This window comes from Grus americana, chromosome 19, assembly GCF_028858705.1.
Source record: "Grus americana isolate bGruAme1 chromosome 19, bGruAme1.mat, whole genome shotgun sequence".
In the NCBI taxonomy this organism is placed as follows: domain Eukaryota; kingdom Metazoa; phylum Chordata; class Aves; order Gruiformes; family Gruidae; genus Grus; species Grus americana.
The window spans coordinates 6,188,315-6,213,937 of record NC_072870.1 but is presented as its reverse complement, the minus strand read 5'-3'; the positions used below and the strand labels follow the sequence as shown (position 1 = coordinate 6,213,937).

General features: G+C 39.0%; 1 protein-coding gene and 1 non-coding gene across 12 annotated transcripts in view; both read left to right on the top strand.

The window, feature by feature from the left end:
- The first annotated feature begins 3,538 nt into the window (after positions 1-3,538).
- CRCP (CGRP receptor component) overlaps positions 3,539-25,623 on the top strand; it is a 44,187-nt gene continuing 22,102 nt past the window's right edge. For 4 of the 11 annotated variants that reach the window (XM_054847537.1, XM_054847540.1, XM_054847539.1 and 1 more), the window contains exons 1-5: positions 3,752-3,894; positions 4,623-4,784; positions 7,754-7,790; positions 11,043-11,141; positions 14,420-14,514. In XM_054847537.1, coding sequence (XP_054703512.1) covers positions 3,887-3,894; positions 4,623-4,784; positions 7,754-7,790; positions 11,043-11,141; positions 14,420-14,514 — 401 coding nt within the window. In that variant the 5' untranslated portion in view covers positions 3,752-3,886. Of the gene's footprint in view, positions 3,665-3,706; positions 3,895-3,933; positions 3,989-4,622; positions 4,796-6,182; positions 6,673-7,753; positions 7,791-11,042; positions 11,142-14,419; positions 14,515-25,623 lie in introns of those variants that run through there. The other 7 variants (XM_054847544.1, XM_054847545.1, XM_054847542.1 and 4 more) reach the window with 7 other exon arrangements.
- Positions 3,589-3,659, top strand: TRNAG-GCC (transfer RNA glycine (anticodon GCC)). Its single transcript has one exon. It is a non-coding gene; the product is annotated as a tRNA-Gly (tRNA).

Below are 25,623 nucleotides of genomic sequence, written 5' to 3'. Positions count from 1 at the left end.
TGCTGGCTCGCCTTACTGAGTGTGCTACTACAGCACAATATTTTTCTACCTGCATGGTCCAAACCTTTCACAGAGCTCAGGAAACATATTCCAACTCTCTTGTCCGCATTTTGTTGGGTTTTTTTCTTCCCTTTAACTGATCCTCTTGTCCTTTTCTACTGTTCTCTCAGTTCTGCAACTTACCTCCTCTTCCTTTTACACTAGGACATCTACACTAGGAAACAGTGCTTGATTATTTTGCGATCATGTTCCTTCCTACTCTGAAATCTCTCATTTTTACCACTTTTCTTGTCTTGTTCACCCTTTAGGAGTGTCCTTGTCCTTACTCTGGGCTTTGACAGAAGATTGCTGATTTGTTGGGGAAATAGTAAGCACTGAATTTATAACCAGAATGAATCTATGTCAATAAAATCCTATTAATCTATGTCTGATATTACATGTGGCAAGGACGCGTGCTCTCACATGGGATCTGTCAGCAGTATCACTGTGTGTTTAGCAAATTTCATAGGGATTAGTTTGCTTGTAGTACACTGCTTAACTCCTGTCCCAGTTTGTATCTAGGAAATTATTAATTCTCTCTTTTCCCATTTTTAGATGAAACGGGCAGTAACTATCCTTTATGTATAATAAGCAATGCAGAATATAGAGTAAAATTTTATAACAAAAATGGAAGTGAAACTTTAAATCCAAGCAGAAGTCATTAATGCAAAAATGAACATTGAAGAAATAGGATTTCTTAAAGATGGTTAGAGCTGGAGAGTTGAACATTTTTGAGGGGAAAAAACAGTGAAATAGCATTGTAAAATAGGTTTTCTAATGCACACTGAAGTGTATTCTCATTACTGTCTTCTCTATTTGTTCTGTGTTTGATGGCTCTCCATTTCCCATCATCTTCTTTCAGTATTTTATTTGCTTAGTGAAATGGGAAGATTAACTCCCAAAATCCTCACCCCACAGTTAAATACCAAGGAAGGTCTGAGAAAGGTCTTCTACTTATTTTCCCTTCTGGCACAGAGAGTGGTACATTGTTCATACATTAATATTCCCAGCTACACCCTTTCCCAAGCTAACGTACAATGACGTAGTACTAGAGAGTAAATTGCCCATATTGCAGCATGGAGAGATTTAATTAAATATATTTTAATGTCCTCAAAGATTTGAACTTTATTCATTCTTGCTTTTGTAATCAGTCACAGCCTTACTATTTCTTTTAGAGAGCATTTTTGTCAGAAGAGTGCAATACTTGGGGAGTGCAGCTCTGAAGGAGTGCTTTAGTGGTTTCTAGAAACACACTTTTCATAATAGGACTTATTTTCATAACTGAGTCCAGTGAAGAAAAAGGATGGCATAAACTGCTACAGCATACCATCTTTAAACACATTCTTTTTTAACTGACATTTTGGTTTAGAAAAAGAAAAAAGCTCTATGGGCTGAAAGTGCTAGTCAAACGCACTGTCAGCTAGACTGATGTGAAGCGGTGCTGACATTTTTTGTTAAAAAAAAAACCAACTTTGTTTAATGAATTTTGAATGTAAAAGAAAAAAAGACACTATAGGGTGATCAGCGAAATGCTGAATACAGTAAACATCTTTCATGACAAAGAATACAAATACCCTGCAGATCTGCTTTCAATAGCAATTACTAGGCCCCCTGCTTTCAATAGTTAATACCGAGGCCCCCCTCTCACCAAGCCTTAGTGGTAACAATCACAAGCCAATGCTTAAAATGTTGACATGCTAAGCACATTTAGAAAAACCTATGTCTGCATTCCCTATGGATGGTGTAGCATAACTGTCTAACACCTAAAGTGCAGCAATTAAAAACAAAGCGATCTGAGCTAATCAACCCATCTCTCCTAAAAAGTTGTATGTAAGAATAATGAGTTCTCTCTTAGAGACTCCCCTTCTCCCTTGCATGGTATCAATGGACCTGAGGCTGGTCCATTTATGTATTTACACCGTAACAGGCCATATGTCTCCATTGGAAAATATTTAAGAAGAATATTTCTATTAGGAAAAAAAAAAAGGAAAGCTGTTGAGAGAGGCATTTGTATTATGCTTATTCATCCTAGCTGCTGGGATCAGGCATCATCATCACAGATTGTAAAAAGGTGTATCAGCAAAGGTCTGGAATGAAACTTTTGGAGAAAATGTGAAAATAAAGATGATAAATTGGTGCTGGGGGAGAGATATAAAGAGGAGATGCAAAGGAGAAATAATATGCTGAAGATGTTGAACCTGTATCTAAAGGGAGTGATGAGGGGCAGACAAGAATTAGCAGATTTCTGGAACAAAACTCTGAAATTTGCTAGTCTGGAAGTACCACATTCTCAAATGAAAGCTGCCATCCTCCCTCTTCTTTTCTTCCCTTTAGCCTGGCTGGAGCTGGCGTACAGGCAGTTTCACATGCAGGGTTTGGAACATGGCAGAGAAGTCACAGAGCATTTGCTGTGCCGGTTTTGGCCAACTTACAAGGTCAGTTAATCCTGACATGAAAAAGGACAGCATCCATTACATCCTCTCACTGAGTCAGGCCAACAGCTTTCAGTCTACAGTTTGGAGACCTTTTTCCTGGGTCTTTTCCTAAGGACTCCATGACAAATGATTCTGGAGTATAAATTAATTTCTATCTGTACTACAATCTGTATGTGATGGGGTCCACATGTCCACTGAAACTTTTTTAGGGGTTGCAGCCGAAAAGAGCTGAAAAAGCTTTGCAGTAGGCTTTTAAACTTTGCCAAGCACTTGGGTATCTGATGATGATGGCTCCTGATGAGCCGGGAGCTGTTTGTTGCCCACTGCCCTGGCACTGACAACTGCTCCTGAAGCGCTGCAGTTCGCTCGTTATTCAGAGTTGATTGAGGATTTGCAACACCCCAAGAAGAAGTAAAGTCCCGCAGTGAGAATGGACTTTCTTTTGGCTTGATTCTGGAGAGAAAGGTGGCCGGTGGATTTTGGGCTAGTATTGCAGGCTGGGCGTTGTGAGCACAACAAATCTAACACATTCAATTGCCTAAATTGCTCTTACAGCCCTGCTGCAAACAAGCAAGTGTACATGTATGTGACTCCTTAGGGACTTAGTGGTGTTGTGTTTGTATATAAACTTTAGGCTGAGAGATAATGGCAAAATAATTTAATTAATGTTTCCCTGGCTCTTGGTCTCTGAGCCAGATAATTTTCCTTGCTGTAGGCAATAGGATTTTCAGCTTTTGCTCTCAATGAAGTGTCTTCAGTTTTCTCAGGAATGAAAAGGGCTCTTGCAAAATTTAATGGCTCGTAGATGAAACGGGAGAGAGTCACAGTGATGGTAGGAAAAGACATACGATGCTGATGAGCTTGGTAAGATGCCAAGTACAGGTGCTTTAAAAGCTGATAGGAGTATTATGCAACTAGTTCAGCCTTACAGTATTTTGTTTGCACATGGCTAGAGATTTTATTTGGGAGGACTTCCACATCACTATTTTCCCTTTGTCATTGTACTTAGCAATGGCTGGGTGTCAGAGTCCGAGGCGGTTTTCAGCAGATGACGTTCCCCGCACTGGCCACAGTACTTACAAGGAAGGAGGCAGGAAAACAGTCTTTCACGCCGGCATTGGTGGTTCAGTGGTAGAATTCTCGCCTGCCACGCGGGAGGCCCGGGTTCGATTCCCGGCCAATGCAATGGGGTGTTTTTTTTTTTTTTTCTTCTCTTTCCCTCTCCTCATTTCTCCTTCCTTTTCCGCTTCCGTCCAGGCCGCCAAAACCTCCTTTAGCTCAGCCCCAGCCTCCCCTCCGCTCTCCTCGCCATCGCCGGGTGTGCTGTGAGTGTGTGCCTGTGAGGAGAAGTTCCGCGGCGAGGCGGCGGCCGGGGCCGGCCCCAGCGCACGGCCGTGCCCGGGGCGGACAAGATGGAGGTGTAAGGAGCGGCAGGGAGGGCGCGGGGACGGGCCGCTGCCACCTCCCACCCAGCAGCCGCCTTCCGTGGTGGCAGCGGGGGCTCCAGGGCGGGGGTAGGGGTATATCCATATGGGCCAGCCTGCAGTGTGTGTGTGAGGGGTATATCCATAAGGGCCTGCCTCTGGGGGGGGGGGGGGTGTGTGTGTGTGGGGTGTTTCCGTATGGGCCTGCCTCTGGGGTGTGTGTGAGAGGGGGGTGTTTCCATATGGGCCTGCCTCGGGGGGATGTGTGTGAGGGGGGTGTTTCCATATGGGCCTGCCTCGGGGGGGTGTGTGTGAGGGGGGTATTTCCATATGGGCCTGCCTCGGGGGGGTGTGTGTGAGGGGGGTGTTTCCATATGGGCCTGCCTCTGGGGTGTGTGTGTGAGGGGGGTGTTTCCATATGGGCCTGCCTCTGGGGTGTGTGTGAGGGGGGGTGTTTCCATATGGGCCTGCCTCTGGGGTGTGTGTGAGAGGGGGGTGTTTCCATATGGGCCTGCCTCTGGGGTGTGTGTGTATTTGGGGGGAGTGTGGTGTATATCTATATGGACCTCTGCACGCTGTGTGTGTGTATATCTGTACGGACCTGCAGGCGGTGTATGGGGGGGTATATTGTGCCTTTAACGCCCCTATAACCAGCAGTGTGTTCAGGCATTCTGATGGGAAACTGAGTTGGGTTTCTTTGTTTCCTTTAAAAATCTTGCCGAAGCATCTGTTTGTTTGGCCAAAAGGCGTCGTGGCTCAGCTTGAGTCCCGCTCTGTGTCCCCATCTCCCCTGCCCTCCTGTGTCCTCGCACTCCGTTCTCCCTTCCGCACCGGGAGAAGTGAAACAAGAATCCTTTGCTGCAGCTTCCAGGAGGGAGTTATTCCTGTGAGCGTCAGGTAGACAACTCATTGTAGGAGATGAATTTGCTGGAGAAGGAGATAACCTGACATGTGTGCGCCAGCAATTGCAAACACAAGAGGGGAGCCAGAATATTGGCTAGCTGGTGGTTCGTGGCAGTCACACCAGCCAGCCCCCAGGTTGCTGTCCCAGGCAGCAAGTTTTGTTGCCTCCTACGCTGACAGCACTATGCATATTTGTGTCTTGTTAGCGTCATCTGGGCACAGAACAGTAGGATTTGACCTATTTTGAAGCTTAGAACATCATTCTTGTGAGTTCTGTGGGGCCCGTTACATCATGTGATTATACGTGTACACAACGCTGGTTTCTAATGAATGGGGGCACGGAGGATGTATGCCAGCATCCACCAAAGTCAGCTGAGCTCTTGCGGTTACGTTACCCGTGGACGCTTTATTATCATTAAATCTTCTATACTATTGTAATTAAATCTATTCATAAAATTCAAAAGTAGATAACAAATAAGAAGCATCCATTGAAATACAGATTTATAATTACATTAGCCTTAACATGAGTAGCAGCCTGCAGGGAAGCGAGCTGTTCTTGCTGTTATATACTGAAAAATGCTGTGAAACATGTACACAGGCTCAAAGTCACTGTTGCATGTGAGGAAGGATAGGATTTGCCCTGCTGAGAAAGATGCTTTTGATACCATTACTAGTAAGTCTGTGATGCTGCTTATACGTCCACTTGTTTTTTATTACCTTGAGTAACCCAACTTATCTTACTGATGCTACCTCTTTTAGTGCCAATAGGAAGGTGCATCAGAGGTAGAAGACCTGGGGGCTCAACGTCCTGAGCTGTGGGTGTATGTCCCTTGCATTGGAATGGAACGATTTAGTCCATTTTGCACTTGAATTGCTGTTGGAATTTAATCTTCCTAATCTCTGCAACTAGGAAAACCTCTCATAAGTTCTTACCTGTCAGAAGTATCTGTTACCAGAGAAAAGAACCCTCCGGGAAACATTGTGGTTTAAGTATGCAACATATTCTTAAGTAGTAGATTTAAAAACATGAAGTGTCAGTGATATTTTTAGAGGTGTGATGCCATATAGTAAGATATTTTTTGATATATGCAGAAGACTGTCTCACTAATATTTTGGTTTAGACTAAAATTTGGGCAAATATTGCCTATTTAAAGATTCTAAAAAGTGTTTATATATTTGGTGTTAACATGACAGTTTTTTCCTTTCTGCTTAAGTCTTAATCTCATAAAAATTAAGCATACTTGTAGTTGACTATTTAAAAATATACATTAGAATTCATTATTTATAATTTCTTGTTTTCTGAATTTAAAGTTGATGGTTGCTTCATGAGAGTTCGGACCGAAGAAAATTGTATTTCTACTTTATAAGTTCTGCAAAAGTTTTTGAGACTGGTCTTGTTTATCAATTTATAATTCTGGTATTTCAGCATGACAAAAATCATTGAGGATTTCAGACTGACTCATTTGCTATCCATTGTTAGAAGAAAAAATATTTTTCTGAATGACAAAGTGGTTTAGAATTTAAAAGAAACGAATTGTCGTAAATAATTCAACTTCAGATAGATTTCGCAGACTCATTTGCATAGTAATGTATTTACTCTATACGACCCTTTCACTTATTTAACAGAATAATTCCCTATATAATTCTTCTGTAGCATTATTATTTCTAACAAAGAATGTCTTTGATCCATTGGGATTTCTGTAGCGATAGCCTGAATGCAAACATTCTGAAGAATTGCGTTTACCTAGCAACAAAAGCTATATGGTTTGTAAAACATGAATGAAAACTAATGCGTGTGTGAGCTCACTTGCTGAAGTTTCACTCGAGTCAGCGAAATGGAAGTTGAAGTTCATCTCAGCGTATTTTAGAAGGTCCTTTTCATTTAAAAACAATGATAGAACCTGTGGAAGTTTGTGGATGCATTTAACTCGTTTGAAAGTGATGAACGTGACAGTTCTATTCAAACAGTTGACGGTGCTTAACAATACATTGTACCTTTTTTCTTTTTTTTTTTTTTTTTTAATAAGCTGCTGTGTAGACCTGAGAAAAGCCTTTTTTTCCTTTTGTATGAAACTTTCTGTTGTTGTGGCTACTGACTGCTCAGCAGAATGTGTTGTTTGGGGAATATAGGATGTTCTGCCTTAGTTTTTCTCCCTTTTTTTTAATTTAAAAATTGCAAATTACAATATACAGTAGTAATAGAGGTGTGATTAATCTAAATATGCACTTGACTCAGACTGCATTCAGCCTACCAGTGGTTGATAATGATTCTTGCTTAAATGGGACAGAATTAGTGGGGAAGTGTTTGGTTGGTGGAAAATGGGAAACTCTCAGCCTTGCCCTACTAATAAAGAAGTAGGCACATAAAGATTCAAAGAATAAATAAAGAAATGCAATAAGATTGTTTTTTTACTCAGCACAGTATGTGTAAATATATGTAAATATAGTGCTATATCTGTATCTATACATATGTACGTGGTACTAAAATAGTCATATTTTCTTTTTCTGTGCTCTTGACTAATGTATAAATAGTGTGTGTAATCTGAATTATTTTTCCCATCAGTCTGTATTCAAATAAAACTGGAGACCTGTTTTCCTAAGGAAGAGGCAAGGCAATTTCATTTTAGTTTGTAAAATTGGGTGAGTGAATAAAATAGGGTGGCTGAGTAAAAGGATTATGTTTTACAAGTATATTATGATTTATGGGGCAAATTGTGCAACATATACTATATATTTATGTAATAATTCTATGAACAACATGGAAAAATATTTTCCACAGGTGGCAACGGCTTGGTAATTGTAGAGTCGCCAAAAATAGAATTCTTTGGGATTTTTATTTTTACACTTTATGAAAATAGTGTCTGTTCTTTTAGAGTCTGTGTGACTCAGTAAAGAAAAACTTTAAACAGTTTCATTTGGAACATAAATAATCGTATTTATTTTTGCTTTTAGAAAAGATGCAAATGCCGCATTGCTAAGTAACTTTGAGGTAAGTTTATCTGTGTCCTGGTTTTAAACCAGCAGTTTAAAGCTGTAATCAGTCACTTGTCTACTTCTTTGGAAGCTGAAAATTGCCAGTGGCAATCAGCAAGACCTGCATGTGATTTCCACACACCCCCCCCCCATTTGATTCGTTTTTAAGCAAAAAGCTTTTTAAAGGAGATCTGGAAATGTTTTTGCTAGTAATGGATACTGTATTATTATTTGTTTGGTCCAAATCTACAAAAACAGATATACATATGTTTTCCAAATAGATGAGGAGCAGATCTTTAGAATATTGGTATCTTTAACTTCAGCCTTGTCGTATTTACACTGTTGCTGCGTGGTTAGTTTGCTGAATCCTCTTGTGTATGGTGGTGTGTTGTTTAGAATTTGATTCTCCGCATCTTTAAACGAGTATTTGGGCAAGTGCACTGGATTCACTGGTGCTTTGTGTGATGTATGGTGCATCAGATCCCAAATTGGGCATGTTGACACCTATGTAACTGAGCAGTAATGTCCAAGTTTGCTTTTTTTTTAAAATTTTATCTTATGACAAGCCAATATACCACCGAGTGAGCAACACACTGATTGCCAGAGTCTCTTTAATATTTCAAATAAAAATTCTTGCAGAAAATGTCAAACATTTTTCACCTCGTGATGTGCAGTATCATCCGAGAATCCATAAGTTATTAATGCATAGTTATATTAAAGCCAGGGTTACTGGAGATGCAGTCTTACACCCCCAAATTCGTGACAGTATTTTTTTTAAAGATCTTGAGGTATTTCCAAAGCAGGTTAGGTTATAGTAAAGGTGGAGCAGTTTGCTGATCTGTGTTACTCAGGATAAATAATCCTGGTGTACCTTGATCTAGTGTCATGGGGAAGCTGCAGTGCCCTGTCTTTACAAACAATTAATATTGGCATACAAATAACAAAAAATAATCTTATTTTCTAGTATAGATAAGTTCAGAATAATTTTCCTCTCTCCTGAGTAAAGGCATTTTTTTAGTGAGGTAGAAAGAAATGTAGTGTTCTTGTTGGTTTAACTTCAGCCAGGTAATGGAAAGATTTCAGTGCTTCATTTACAAATGTAATTTTTTGAACGGTTTTTAATAACTCAAGTGCTTTGTTTATATGGTTGTATTGCCAAAGCTTGAAAGTTGCGCAGATGTTTATTCTGAAATAAATCTTGAAATGTTTTAGCTTGAGCCACATCTGTGTGTGTACAGCAGAGCAACCATCTGGTGGCTGTGAGAAGAGCTTTGATTGAGGTACTTGGAAAGAACTGTCTTGCCTAAGAAATAGATGGTGTATCGGCCAAACTAGTGTTAAGTGTCAGTTTGTTAAAAACATGTACTATTGCAGTACAGAAAATAGCAAGAATTTCAGAGATTACTTATTGCAAAATCATCTCTGTTTCCTCCTCCTTTGTTTGCTGGGGTATTTGTTGGAATCTAGGTATTACTGCCTGCTGAGGTTCAAGTAGTGGTGTCAGTCACATCATGTAAAATCTATAGGTGTCCTAAAGGTATGGTCTGTAATAGGGAGAACTGCAGAATTCATTCTTCGTGCTCTTCAGTCAGAACTTTCTTCAGCCGAGTCTTCTTGTTGGTGAATGCACTATGCGTGTTGAAAAAGAGCAAAAGGAAGTGGAAAAACGACGTTACTGATGAGAGCGCTTCTCATTCCCCTTTCACAGCAGGAAGGGATTTGCAGTGTCTGCAGCTGTAGGCTTTCAGGGCATGGCTTTTCACAGCTCTTCAAAGTACCCATTCCCCTAAAACTACTGATCTCTTTCTGTTTGCTCCTCTTTCCAGTTGCAATTTGTCTGGCATAGCTAACTATCTACAGAAAGTGGTGTTTGAAAGTATTCAGGACTGACATGTTGTATGTCCTATGCCTACATTTATTTATTCTGTGAGTTTGGAGTTGTCATTTTGTATCTCGTTGTCACTGGTTGTATTTTCTTCAAATCTTTATTAGATAAAATTTGATAGCTTCAGATTTGGCTTTCAAGTGAGGATTGACTACTGGTGGTTGGTACACAAATTGTTCCTTTCCATAGAAGATGCGATACAAAGTAATTGCAGGATTTGTAGCTGGTAATGTTCTTATTTTGCACTGTCTAGAATGGTTTGTGTTTTATTTGTATGGACTTGTCAGTTTATAATGCCATTGGATCTGGATCTTGAACGAAGCTAGTTAAAAATTAGGGGATAAACAGTAAGAAGTGGTCTGTTACTTTGCTGTGGTTGTTGGCTCTGGTTATACTGTAAAGCCTGAAGCAAACCATCTGAAGAAGTTTCAACCTAAAGTGATTTAATATGGGAATAAAGGAGTAATTGTGATGCTGTTTCAACATTTTGCTGCATATCTAGCTATGATGAATAAAAGTGTTGTGTTGTAACAGATTTAACAAAGCACAGTTGTAAAAACCAAAACGTCTTCCTTGCCTTTGGACTTACCCTCTGAATCTTGCTCCTACATTAATATTTACTGCATCATCAATGCGAAGACAACTTTATTACCTTCTTTTCAGGAATGTCTGCTTGTATTACTTTGTTGTGATGAAATAGGGAGCTAATTTAATCTTTGTGGCTTAGCATACCATAACACTATGCTGGTCACTGTAACATTTACTATTATGAATAACTCCACTGGAATTTACAATAAGAACACTAATCTTGGGAGCATCTTATAGGTCAAGCCTTTGGTTGGTTCCTGGCAGTGTGACAGCTGTAGTTTACTTCTGTTTTTCCAGATAATTTAAATTGCATCTCTGTGAGACAGAATATATATCCATTTTAATATTATAGGTACATCTGTCCTAACAAATCCAGTAGGGCCGTAAACTTGTGACATTTTGCTTCAAGCATCACTCATATTTAAATGGGAGTTCTGTGCCAGTACAGCAGGGTATGACCCAACTCTGTTCAGGACATGAGATAAGATAAACAAGTAGGATAGATTCATCCTGGCAGCTTCTCCTTTGGAGCTCTTGGATAACATTTAACAAGCGCTGAAAAACTGTTTAAAATAGTCACAATTTTTAAAAAACAATTTACTTACCTATTCATCATTCTGGTGCCAAAACATTTTTAATTTCAATTGCTGGTGCGTTCACCAGAGAAGCCACGCTTTTGTTGTTGTTGTTGTTGTTTGGTTGATAAGATTTTGTGTTGTTCTTTTGGTTTACTGCTGTAATATTTTTAGGTAAAATACTCTCAAATGGTCCAAAACACTTTATTTTCTTCCCCAGGTGTTCCAGTTACTTACTGATCTTAAGCAGCAGCGCAAAGAGAGTGGAAAAAACAAGCAGAGCTCTGGTCAGCAGAATCTGAACACAATCATGTATGAAGTGAGTAGCACTGTGAAATTCCTTTGTGAATTAGCCCAAGCTGGAGTAATTCACATCCTTAGGTCTGTATAGTAATAATTTTGTATCAAATGTCCCCTATGAAAAAATACAGTAAAATACATTTTTTGGCCACTTTTCTGTGGTCGGATTATTCAGGTTGTAGGCTAACTGCACTGTCAGGGCAGAGGCATGCAGCTGCTGTTATTAAAATCTATCACAAAAAGAATAACCCCTGCCCTGTATTTTAACTGTTTAGTTTCGTGGGAGTTTTTTTGATTCCAAATATTCTATCCTTTTAAGACCCAGGGCAGAACTTTCTGTCATCTGATGAATTGATGATACCACCTAATCATGGTTTCAAAACTGAGGCACATGTATTTTCTTATTAACAAAATTAAACTAATAATTTCCCACTAAAATAGATTTTTATTTTGTGCGTGTGTCAAAAGAGCAAGATGTGGACAACCTGAGTAACAAAATCACATGTACAGTTAGCAACACCAGTTGGATGCCGGACTGGTAACAAATGTTCAATCTATTGCTAGGAAGAACTTTTAAAAACGTATAATACAAATCTTGACATTTGAAATATCTCAAGTTAGCAACTTCATAACAGGCTTGCAGTGTGACCTGTTGTGTCCGTGTCAGAGAATTGCACGAGTAGCACCATGATTGGCAGCGCGTTGAAAGCAGTTTGCCTTGCTTGTGTGAGTAATCCCGTTGAGCAGTGAAACTACTCATGTGAATAAGATTTGGCCTAGTCTTTGTTTTTGTTTTAGTTCTGGCTTTGTTTGAAAAGGTATAGAGTAGTAATCCTAAACCTCATATTCAACAAAATAGGGGCTTACAAAAAATCTAATTTAAATCTTCATGGAGACTAACAGTCTCTTCCTGTACCTCTTTGAAACAGCTGAGAAAGATCCCGTAAGTATATTTTGTCAGAATGTACCTTAAAGCTTTAATTGCCTCGTTATATTGCTACATGGTAAATACCTATAGGATGCTCATTTTTGTGCATGGAGTGAAGCTGGTGTAAACTCTGGGTGTATTTTCTCTATTTGACAGAAAGAAAACTAGAATTTGATCTTACAGGACTATCTTTGTTCATGCTGAGTAAGTCTTCATGAGCACTGTGCAGGCTTGTATCCATTGGTACTGAAATAACTAGTTGAAGCTTGCTGAACTGGAGCTATGGTTTGCTCTATGTCTGGTGTTTTAATTGATTTGAAATTGCCAAAAAGACTAAACTGAAGAAGAAATTACTCCTATTAAATAATTTTATTACATGACAACATGGTGATTTCATTTCAGTCATTATCGGTGAATAACAACTTAATTTTATCTGAAAAGGTCAAGCAGGACTTAAGAGAAAGGAGAGTTAACTAATGCCTTACTGTGCTTTTAAATATATTTCTCAGTAGGCCAACAAAACTAGTCAGTAAGAATTCCGGTGATTTGTATTTCATCAACTCTGTCCATCAAGTAAGATGAATTATCCTGTGTTGCTGAAGTCTGTTTTCCTTTACTTAGTATTTTTAAATGATAACAGATTTTAATGGAAATATACTGGAAATATATTTGTTTATCTTCTGATATGCCATAATGATCTTGGAGATCATTTTTTCCCAATATCTCTTGTTTTCTGCTCTGAATACTGATTCAGCTCTCCTGGCTTCAGACTTTTCAAATATAAATATTCACTTTAAAGGTTTTCTGAGAATAATTACATATGTAGAAGGAAACTCAGAGTAACATACAGAATTTTATGTTTTATTATTATTATAGCTAATCTGTGCACGTAGTATCCTACCACACATCTCTCTGTATTTGCAATCCAGTTAGTGCATCATGAGTCAGTTGTAGTGATACTTTTAAGCCTTATGTATAGATAGCTGTGCAGTACCAACAGATGAAGATTGTCTTCCTTAATTCAAAACAAGCATTGACAATACTCTTTCTAAATCCTTCAGTTGCTGATGCACACAATACAGACAGTGCAAGCATTTCCTTGACTTTTCCATTGATGCTCATTATTTCCAGCTCTTCATTTTGAGTTCTAATCCAAGCAACATGTCAGGAAGATTCTAAGCTACTTCCAGTGAAAAGACAGCTGTGAAGTGGAATTTGTGTGGGGTTGTTTTATCGACAATTGTTTTTTTCATTCGAGTCAAATTTTGTATGTATTATCTGTCTAGTAGGTGTTGTGGTGCTTCAAATAAAGAAAGCAGATGTAACTTCTGCTGCAAAAGTTAGCTGAGGTTGGTAGGCGTTACATGTAAAAAACGGAACAAAGATAAATTGTCTCAAGTCAGATAAACATTTCTAATACTACAGTATTCTGGCAGATTTTCATGACAACCCACCTAACCTGCTTCTATGAACTTAAGAAAGCATTGCCAAATACGCATATAAAGGATGAAAACAACCATAGATTGGAGAGCTTAACGAGTTGTTTATGGGTTGGCAGTGAGAGTATCCCTGGCATTGGGCACACGAAAACTTGGCAGAAGGTAACATGGTTTTAAGGATGAATAGTATTCAGCTTCTCTGAAGTGTTAGTGCTTTTAAAAAACAAAACCCAAACCAAAAAATAACCACCACAAAAAACCCCAAACCCTGTATCTTGGTACCTTTTTAAGTTAGCTGTAAACATTTTTTGGTTTTAAAAGTAAATCTGAGTGATACTGTTCAGCAGAGCTGTAAGTATGTCTTGATCACAGTCTTGGCATCACCGGAGATTATTTCAAACCAAGAAAGCAAATGTCTTTCACAAACACCAGATTTGGGGTTTTTTTAGTAGACAGGGCTAAAGCTTGCTCCTTTCCTGTGCTCTTCAACTTGCAACGTTGGGTTTTGAACAGATCAGATAAATGACCATCCATAGCCACAGAGGGAATAGTCAAAGCTGTAACTCTCACCTGGGTGTGTAATGAGCTGGCTGTATCATGTCTTTACAGAATGAACTCATTGGGGCTTTCTGGATCAGTACTAATGTACTTTCCATTACAGAAAGCTGTGGTTACATACTGCCTCAGCAAATACCAGTATAGTCTTACTGAAGACAGAAAAACAGTATGATCTGTCATCTATGACAGCATTGCCCGCTGTTTAAAAAAAAAAAAAAAAAGTGAAATGCCAAACTCTAAAACGTAAATTGATTCTTCCAGTTTTTCTGAGTACTAGTGAGGAGACTTTTCAAAATCAGCTTGTTTCATACACAACTGGTAAAGCAAATAGTAACTGTGAAATAATGTGTATTTTCTTCCTATCCCTCACAGACACTGAAGTACATTTCAAAAACACCCTGTAGATACCAGAGTCCTGAGACTGTGAGAGATTTCCTCATCGCAATGAAAGGCCATAAGCTAACCAAGTAAGTAGAGATGTGTCTTTGAATAAAAATACAAGCTCATGGAAATGTTGAACAGTTGACAGTATGATAATCTGTCTCTGTTTTATTAACCTAAGTATTTTCTGCCATTATTTAAATACTCATCCAAACATCTTTTCCTTTACTCATTAACGCCTACATGGATGAGTATTTCCTTAAGTGGGCCTGTGTTTGCCCACTCAATATTTCTCAGACAGATTCTTGTCAGTATTTTGGTTTTTAGCATAATCTCACATGGTCCAAGCACAAAGTAGAGCTCATAAAATGTCTTCTGAGGAAGAAGCTGTAAATTGTAAATGGGTTTTGAACACAGTAAAAGAACTGCAAAAAAACCCCAACCCAACCTCAGTTTATTGTCAGTCTTATTTTATGAACTTCCTTAAGCAAAAATGCATTCATTCCTAAGGGGTGAAAAAGGTGGCTGTATTGCAGGGAGGTAATAAGTAAATAAAATCCTAATATAGATGCATGGGAAAGAATGTTATTCTGAAGTTAAGTTTTATGTTAACCTGTGAACCCCAACTGCTGCAGCTCATCTCTCGAAGTTATGCTCTCTAATTGGCGTTTAGCAAACTAAGATGTTCATCTTCTCTTTTTGTGCTGTTTGTCCACTGATATTTATGTCCACTAGGATTTCAGAGATGTACATTTCAGTTACTAAATACTGTGGCAATCAACCTTCCTCCGCCCCAGTTTCTAGTAAAGCTGAACATACAGTTCCATCTTCTTATTTTGGGAAGTCCTACATAGAAAATACAAGACTTCCTTCACAGTTACAAGAAGACTCAAAGAGCATTTTCCCTCTTTGACAGTGGTGCGAGTGCCTGTTCACAGTGCTTGAAACACATAATCCTCTCGAACCTCTCTCCAGAGTGTGGGTGAAGCCTGTTGTAAATAGTCAGAACCAAAAGAAATTGAATCAGTTGGCTACTTGCTTGGATAGCTCTAATCAGTCATCTGATTTTTTTAAAGCAGAAAGAACAAAGATTTAATTGCTTCTAAATGACTTCCTCTTCACCACGAAGAAGTAGTTTATGCTATATAGACACTGACTGCATTTTTTCTTCCCTGCTGGAAGGACTCCCAGGGAGTTCGTGCTCTGGAAAGGATGCTCTTACTAATAATTTGGTTGTGTCACAAAAAGAAATGCAAAATCAGAGCATCTGGAGAATGCAGTGCTACAAGGCAAGTTTTTACCCTCTCCAAAGCATAGTAAATTGAGTAGAAAGCAGATTGTCAGCTATTTTGTTGACTTTCAGTGCCCCCTCTCTGTATGCTCACATCCAGTCTATCAGCAGCTCTGATCACAGTATTGCTGTCACTGCAGACACAGGGGTGCTCATACTTGGGAGCTTTGTTATGGGTATTGTAACTTTGCTTGTAGTGCTTTCTTTTGTAGAACTAAAGTTGCCAGGTCAGTATGTCACTGTTTAGTCCTCCTGTAGCTCATTTTATATAGCAGGAGCCTAATTTATGTAGTGGGCGAGGTATCTTAGTTATTTTCTGGCATGGAGGTATTGAAGCATGGAGAAAATACTCTGTTTACTGTAAAGAGCTGATAGTGTGGAAATGAAGGAGAGTATCTTACAATTGTCAGCAAACTATTTCTTGAATAAGTGATGAGCATCCTTCATTTCTGGTAATGTGAAACAGTCATCCTCTTTGAAGTGAAATAAGCTTGTTCGGTCTGTACAGGGCAGCCGTTTAGGAAAGCACCAGGAGAATGCCGTATCACAGCAAAAAGCCAGCAGGAGTTCAAAAGGCAGAATAGGATTTTTCAGAAGTAACTGAATGAGTTAGGTATTAGAGTCTCATTAAAAGTCAAAAGTTTTGGTTCGTTTCGGGGGGGTTTGTTGTTGTTGTTGTGTGTTGGTTTTTGTTTCAAAGCTCATTTCCAAATTTCTTTCTGGTAGAATTTGACCAAGGCCTCAGGGTTAACTCTTGCAAAAAGGCAGGGGAGCTCTGTTATCATGTTAGATATCTTGACTGCATCTGCTGCCCCGTATGGGGTCTCTAAGACTGAAGTACTAAACAATGTTGAGTCATAAACGGAGAAAATTCTAGCTACAAAAATCTCTCAATGTCCCATAGAGCCTAGCTGTTCTGTAGATCTACCCAAATATTTGCCTTTCTATGCCTGCTCGTTCTGTGAGCTTGAATATAGCACTGCTGCAAAGGTTGTAATAGTTACAAGCTTTAAATGAGCTTTTTGACTATTTTATTTTTTTATGGATGCTAGGAGGTGCCTTTGGTTTTAGGTATCATCCTCTCTGTCCTTGTTCTCTGAATCAATCTGTAAGGTAAGCAAGAGAATTATTTCCAAGTCATTTCCTTCTGCAGAAGGATGAGAGTGAAGAGCCAACCACTAGTTTAGGTTACAGATTTACTGCATTTATGGCTTATCAGAACTCAGATTGAACTGTGATACCTTAGTTTCTTGAGCATCCTGTGCAACTTTTACTTTGTTAATATCTTTGTCATCTGGTAAAGAACCTGCCAGCTCTACATTTGCCACGTACTTTACAATATAAGAAACAGAATGTGATCCTGGCACTTTTTCTTTCTTCTAATCTTTTCCATTCAGACACTTCAAGCTAGAAGTACCGGAGCCCATCTGGCAGCCTCCTCTCAGCAAAACACAGAAAGCATATGGTGTGCAATTACTATATAATGCACTTTATGTTAAACTGCTTAAAATAGTAATGCCTCCAAGGAAATTTTGAACTACCCTTTGGTTCATAACCAAGATCATTTCAACACTGCTTTCTTGTTAAATAAATGAAGAACTAAAGGCTTTAATTGTTTCCATTCTGTGTGATGGAGGTGGCTTTGCTAGAGATTTCGTTCCAGTTAGCTGGTAGAGAGCTTTCAGGCCCTCTGAGAGGAAAGAACCTGCAATGTTTGCTCTCCAGGACCTTGCTTACATGATCTCGCTGTAATGACTTTTCCTCCCACGAAGAGTAATGAACTCCAGAGTCTGTCTTTGCTTCTTCCTTTCGGGGTAAGGCATTCAAAGAGATGCTCTCTTCCTTAATCTCTTAGCTGGTCATATGCCGTCTCTGCTGCTAACAGTTTTCTGAAGCTAGCTAATTCGATCTAAGGTATATGTGTTAGTTGGTGTCTGTCTTCACTGAGGGCACAGCAGTTTCTTCTGTTTTCTTGTTGCAAAAGGAACAGCGAATCAGGTTAAAAGGCACTACTAGTCAGGAACATCCCCTCATCTTAGACTGCTTCCTCTGCCTTTTAAATTCCTTGTTATGACTCTGCCTGTAATCAAGGAGGAAACAATTAAGCAGTGTGTTTGTGCTGTCAGTTAGGCTCAGCAACTTCTTTTCTAATACAAGGATTTCAGGGCTTTGAATATAAGAAAGATTTGCAGCTATATCTGAAAACCTGATGGAGGGAGGTAGGGTGATGAGCTGTTTCCCCACTCCGCATGTTATTGCAGCACTCAAGCACTAGGTTGTGCTAGTGTATGTGAGGATTTCTAGGGAGTGAAGAAAGACCAGACACCGTCCAGAGAAGGACCAAGAACTCAGACGACATTCGTTTGAAGAACGGAGCTTTTAATCAAGGAAATTCTCGTTTTTCTTGCCCTCCTTCCACAAATCTTGAATATTAACCCTGCAAAATGCATTGCCCGTCAGGCTACACATGATGTCGTGAAATGTTCTGGCTTCAGTTAGAGCTGATAGCGTTGTGCTGGCAAATAGTGCAGTTACTATAAAATCACCTCAAGTCTTTTCTTTCTGTTATTGGTGATATTAGCTACTCAAAATACCAGGTCAACAGACTAGCATATCTTTTCTGCTGACAGCCATCTGTTCTGCGATGAGTTTTTTCTTGTTAATATTACAGGCAGAAAAAAAAGTCATTTTTCCTAAAACACAAATTTTAAAATAAATACTAACATGTAAAAACAACTTAAACCTTTCACAGTAATTTCAGATAGCTGCCTTGCTAAATGGAGCAAATTCAAAGACATCTAAACATATATTTCGCTGATATAATCAGTAAAATATGGTACAGCACAGGGTTTTTTTCCTTGCCATCAGTTATTTCGGTAAAATCGAAACTGTAAAACTGATTTCTTTTCTTTTTCTTTTTTTTTTTTTTTAAATGAAAAGCTCTGAACTGACATCATGGTGAATTTTATTATTACCTTGTTGAGGCCTCAAGCTTTGGCTAATGCTACAGTACAGTAAGCCATGTTGTACTTGGAAATGCAGTATGCCACTAGCAGCTAATTTTCCAGTTTTAGTCCCTGGAATGGCTTCATGTTTTGTAAGGTAGTGCAAATGGCATTGCATGAAAGGAACATTCAGTAAGCTTGCACTCTGTAATTGTGGTTAAATGAAAATTGACTCTACTTGTACTTGTTCCTGTTACTGATAGCCTATCTTAGATCTAATTTTGGAATAATCAAATTTCTAATCACTGCATATTATTATAATTTTTAAAATTGGATTTAATCATTGCCCTTTTTGTCTTTAAATCAACACATTCAAGGAAGTATTGAGTTGAAGATCTGTAGTACTTTTAGAAAGTATTTTCCCTCATTACTGCCAAGAACTACAAAAAATACAAACTTCTACAATATTAAGGGCTGAATGATTTACTTTGTAATTTTTGTCTCCTCCAGAGCTTTCAAAGTAAAACACTAAGGTCAGGATGGTGCTAGTTTAACAATAGCATCATTTAATAGTCTTTAAAAAGACCGTTGTGTTTCCCACGGAATTGATTTGAAATTAACCCTTTGATCTGTAGCAGTGTTGCTCAGTCTTTTGCATTCGGACACCATTATCAGCCCTCAGAGATCATCCCAGACAAATGTAATGAAGTTGAAGTACGGTGGTAAGCCCTGTGCAGAATGCAGCCCGATATGTGATTTCACAGACCGCAGCTCATCCGTAAGGCACATCCTGCGGTCTTGATTCAGATAATGTTTTGCGTGAGTTGCCGTGGTTGACTCAAGACCGTAGGATTTGACTCTTAAGTATTTTCAGCTAGTAATAAAATAGAGGGTTATGTATACTGCTGTTACTTTATGGTTTTCCTAGCATTCATACATTCCTGAGGATAAATCTGCCTCTGCACAGTCACAGATGTTTTAGGGCTTTTTTTAGCTCTGTGTGCTGTGTCTTGGCACCAATACTGTTCTCTCCTTACCCATGCCTATAGATCTCTTCCTAAAAAACCAAAATGCGCATGCATATATATTTACATACAGTCTAGGAGTTCAGTAGCTTAAAAAATGGGCAATACCAAGACACATAATACGAAGTTTTGGTTAAAATATAAATGCTGCAAATATTTGGATCACTGCTGAAAGAATATGATACATTTTGTCTTAATTTGCACAACAGTATGTAACTTTTTATTATTTTTTAGAATCTGTGAATTTATTATGCACTGTAGTAATGTGCTGTCCATTCTGTCTACCCAGATATGCAGTGTGATCTTGAACACAAGACACTGATTATTTTTTTTGTCTTCTAGGAGAACATTTTTTTTTTGCTTGTGAAGGATTACACTATTGTAATCTTACATCCTCCTCTCCTACAATATACACTCTCCCCTCAAACGTAGACCTCGAGTCTTTTTTTTTTTTCTTCCATAACTGCACACATTTTTTGTCTCCTGCAGCCTGAGCTTCGTATGTCCCAAAGCCCACTCCACATCACTTTGCCCTCAGCTGGAAATGCTGATCTTGGCTCTAGCTGCGTCCCAGCTACTGCTGGATGTGGCCTGGAAGGGGGGAGGCACTGCTCAGCCCAACAGCAGTAATTGCCATTTTGGGATTTCTCGCTAGGCGGGTCCTGTAAGAGTCTGCGTAACGGTCGATTAACTCTGATTAGTGGAATCTTGCTTTTATGTGAGAAAATGGCTTTCAACCATCACTCATCTTTTGTATGTATTCTTCTCTTGAATGAGCAGCTTTCATGTTCCAAACAGTGTTACTAAAATCCAGACAGCCCAGAGAAAATACAAAGACTTACTTTTGGAGGTCAATTAAGCTGAAAATATCCTTCACCTTCTGTTTAGTTGAATGGGACAGTTATCCTTTTTATTTAATGAGTGTGGGTGTAAACATGCGTGCTGTAGAAAGTGTAAAGATGGATTCATCTGAGTTGGAAAACATTCCCTGGTTTGTTTGGTTTTTTAGATGTAATGGAACATGAATTAAATTCAGGCTTATCATGTCTGTGTCCATGCAAAATACTGCAATCAGCACTGATGCATGCAACGTTTGCTTTCCTTAAAGCTTATTTCAAATGGAATTGTGAATATTTGGGTTCTAACTTGTGTACATGCTAGCAAGAAATCCCAGGTACAGAGAGACTCTGACCCTAAGCGCCAACTTTTGGTATCAGTGTTAAAAAAAGTCAGTGCAGTGAGTACTGAGCTCTGACTCAGGCTGCGTGCAGTGCTGCAGTGCTTACTGCTAGTGGTGGGGGCTGAGGAATCCAGTTTTCTACTGTGACATTGAACTTCAGAGACATTTTGTGAGTGTTTGCATCAAGGCGATGCCAAGAGTAGTCACTCCATTTTTATGACTAGGGAAGGTCAGAACTTGCACGCAGGGAGAAGAGCTGGGACCAAAGCATCAAAAGGGTCCCCTGAGCTGGTCTCGGATCACGTATTTGGAGTCCGTGTCTGTATTCTGTACAAACACCAGGAAGAGCTGCGAACGTGGAACTCCCGAGTAAGCAGAGGTCACTTCATGTTTTGTACACATGCATGCTTGGTATTTCTTAAGTAATCATCTCAGCAGCTGGATATTTACTAAACAGAAGAGAAAAGATAAAATGTTAGCTGTTCTCTATTGCAGGAGGAACATATCTACCCATACTACTATCCAGTGTACCCACACTAGTATCAACATATTTGTCCAAATGTCTTCAATTACAGTCAGTTATCTCTTTGTCATCTTGCAGTATTTTGCCAAAATAAAATAACTTACATCTTCATTATGCAAATGATGTTTAGATTGATCAGCAAGTAACTGGCTAGGTACCAAATGAATAACTGGTCGTTTCTGTGTGTCTTTGGATTCAATCTCTATGTAAACAAATACATTGCTTAAATCATAAATATATAATGTTAACATGTCTACAGATTATTATTTTTCAGTGTTAATTAGTGTTTATAATTTTTAAAGCCCCTTAACTACACAAGCACCTTCAGATGAAATATGTCATTTCTGTAGCTTTTGGTTTTTTGCACCCTGCTGCTAATTCCTTTGTGACATTCTGAGTCATTTTTCCAGTAGCGAGCTTTGCAGATCAAAAACAGGCATGAAAGTTTTCAGATAACGCATTTTAATGACTTACTTGCAAATTATCTCTCATTCTTCTGTACACATTTTAAAAGTTGCAAGTACTCTGAATGGTACCATCTTTGCTGAAATAATGTTTGTGAGATCCACTTCTCCCGACTGTAAAACTTCAATCTATTCCCTAATGAGTAATAGTAATGTTAATGGCTTATGAGCAAAAAGTCTTTGAGAGGTGACCTTTTTTATTGTGTCCTGTATTTCTTGTCTTCAGGAACCATGAACAGTTTCACTAATTGATTGTTTTAGTCACAATGTATAATTGGTTTTAATTTATTTCTGTTGTTACCTGCTCTACCATTAGCCTTTCTGTGATAATATGATGGAGCTCTGCCTGTTTTGAAATAGCTCTGGATAAATAAGATTTGCATTCTTTAGCACAGACATGATATGGCTTTGATTATTCAATCAGTTTGTTTGGCTCTGAAGTTTTGTCGGCAACAAATTTTAAAGATATTACTTTGAAAAACAAGAATATAAGAAATTTATCTTTCGTGTTCTTTCATAAAAGTCAAAGAATATGTTTTATCTGGAGATGTGGTGGAGCTATAGGATTGGATTGGGACATGTCTTGTTGCAAAAGTAAAGAAAAACTTTTGAAAGGCTCTGATCTCTGAAATGGCATGTGAGTGTACAGTGCAGTGAGAAACTTCTATGAATTCATTAGAAACTTGTATGAATGCATTAAACAGCGAACATAAAAGCCTGTCTTTGTAAGTAGGGCTCTGGGAGGAGGGGGAGGTGTTTTCCAAGTAGATATCCTCATAGCTGTCCTGTGAGAGCTGCAAATGTTGTCTCTGTTCTACGTGTCTGGAAACTGAGGCACAGACACGTGTTTGGCCAGGAACTGTAAAGCAACTGGCACTGAAAGCCAGGACCAAAGCGCCAGCTTCTGCATCTCTATCAAGTGCTCCAGGCACTGAACCAGGCAGTTTCCTAGCCCTTGAGGAAAAAGCACTAAATCTTTCATACATTCACTCAGATGAATTGGACAGATTTTTGTACGCTGAAGAGGTCATTTAATATTCTTTACCCAGCTCTGTTAGGACTTCTGCTTTTATGGCGGTGATATCGTTCAGTACAATTTACAAGGGTGGGTGTTTTCTCTTACCGATTCCTTAGGTGACCTGCTTTCAATTTTAATTCTAGTCTGAAGTATTTCAGTACTTGTCTCCTGTTGATATTAAGGTTTTATTTCTGTCCTTTCATTGCTTATGACAGTAGTAAATGGCAGCAGTTATAGACACCTTATCTTTTTGATAATAAGGCAGCCAACAATGGTGCTCTCAGTTCAGTGTTAAATTCAGCCGTGCTCTTTATAGTCTCTTCTTGTAAACATCAAGCTGCCAAATAAATAGATTTAAGTGATTAGCATGGGAAAACAGAGGAGGCGTATTCACTGCTTCTCACCAATGGAAGCATATTTGGCTTTCATCCTTGATTCTCCAAACCCAAAGCAATCTAATAAATCTGGCTAACGAAGCTAATTCTGATTCCTTTGTGTCGTCTGTAAAATCACAGTATCCAGAATTTAAGACCAAACCCAGTGCTGCCAAGGGGTTGTTAACAGGAGAAGTGGGAAAAATGTAAACAGTTATTCTGCCGGATGGAAGAGAGAGCATAGTCGCTACAGTGGGAGTTGCCTTTAAATACTGATTTGTGCTGTAACTGACAGAAGGCACCTTCCCCCCCAGCATCCTCCTGTATTTTTGCAGCCTGGATGCACCTTACAGTTCACGAATGCAAGGACAGATCCTTTCCAGGGCACTAGAAAATCCCCAGGAGGAGGGAGCAGGTCTGGCCAGGGGCCATGACCACACAGTGCTTTCCAGCAAGCGGAGCCTTTAAAGAATATAGCAACATCTGCTGTGACGTACTGTCTTATGGGCCTTTCCTTCTCTCCTTCCACGCCAAATCTCTTCCTGACTCTTACACCTCCAAACCCCACTGCCTTTCAAGCATTCCCCCCTTAATTGTTCCCCCTCACTCTTCCTGTCTGTAAAATGGGGCTAGTGATCCTTACCACTTTGTACAAAGACCCACAAATAAGCGTAGGCAAACTTGGAGAACTAATTTGATAAATTGTGTTAGAAAAAACTTTGAAACCACCATCAAAATATTTGCTTTAGGCACCTTTTTTTTTTTTTCATGAGTAAGTTCATCACCCTGCTTTTGAGGGCAAATGCCGATGTGTAGGTAGAAGCGTCTTCCTGTTCTTCAGCAAAAATAATCTTTTAGCTGTAAGAACATACCCGATTGATGTGAAATCTGCCACACTTGTTGGCATTTATCCAGGTGCCAAATGTCACTTTATTGTAAGCTTTTTCTGAACACGGAGAAAAAAAATCTTCTGATGTGGTTCTGTAGGAGTAGAAAAGAAGATTAAAAGGATAGGGTGGTACCCAAAATGTTTGAGCTCGTTTTTTAAATGGACATTTTGAATAGTTCTGTGGTTAATTAAAATAGCTTTTTCTTCTTTTTTTTTCTCCTTTATAAAGTCCTAATTCCTTATCCCCTTCTCCAGTTTTGAAATTTAAAGAGGAAAAAAAAATGGATACATTTGTAATGTAAATGTAAATTCAAGATGTCGAATCATGTATGCTTTTTAATGGTTAATGAATATATAGGAGGATTTCTTGGAGCTATCTGCTGTGAATTGTTAATATTCCACAAATGCAGCATTTAAAAATTGCAAGCTTTTCTTTTGAAGCTGAAAGTCATGATTAGAATTATTTTCCAGTGTTTTATAAAAATGATGTCAGAATGGCTCAGGGACTAGGTGGAACAATTGAAAGCTTCTTTTTCTTTTCTTTTCTCTTTTTTTTTTTGTTAGGATTTTGGGTTTGTCACCACTAGACAGGATCTAAACCCAACAGTCAGCATGTCATCTCTTCAAAGTTGTTTTCTGTTCTTTAGGGCTGTGAATACACATCACAGAACCCTCCAGTATAATTAAGCCTGTTTGGTATCAGCAGAGCCGTTGTCTTCATTGAGCCAAGAGCATCCCGTAGTCCTATTCCCATCACTAAATCCCTTGCAGTGGTGTGCATTTTAGCTGAATAGGGTCTGTTAGATTGTCCAATCTCTGGTAATACAGGATTTTTTTCTTCAGGAGACATCAGCCAGGAAAATTTTATGCTAGTGCTGCTCATTTGGCATGTTCGGCGGATAAATGAAGGGCCTTACTCTCTTTGGGTGTCAACTGCCTGCCTTAAGTATTAAATTCAATCTCTTGACATGTAGATGCGCGTGCATGTACACACGAGCGCAATGCATCGCTTGTCAAAGGCTTCCCCTTTGGTCTTTGAACGCGTACCGGTGCACATACATGAATGATAAAGTATCGAAGCATCTGACAGTGTTATAAGCTGTTAGCTGGCGTTAGATTTCAAGGGCAGCCAGTGTTGGAGGCCACTGGAAATGAGACGGTATCTCTGAAGTATCTCCAGACTCATAGACATTGACCTGTTGGTTGTAAACGCCTCCATGGGAGAGCTCGGGGCTGTGAACTACAGCATCTGTGTTCTCCTGAAAGCCACCCACAGGTCCAATAAACCAGCGGGAAACTCTTCAGAATCAGTTTAAATATGCATTAAAGATACCCTTTAAATAATAATGAATTCCAAGCTTTATTTCTTCAAAATTGTAGTTCATTATTGTGTCAGAGACTGGAAGACCATGCATGTTAACTGTCACTTCTCACTTTAACGCATCAGTGTGCTGCATAAACAGAGATGGCTGCTGGGAGAGGCTGT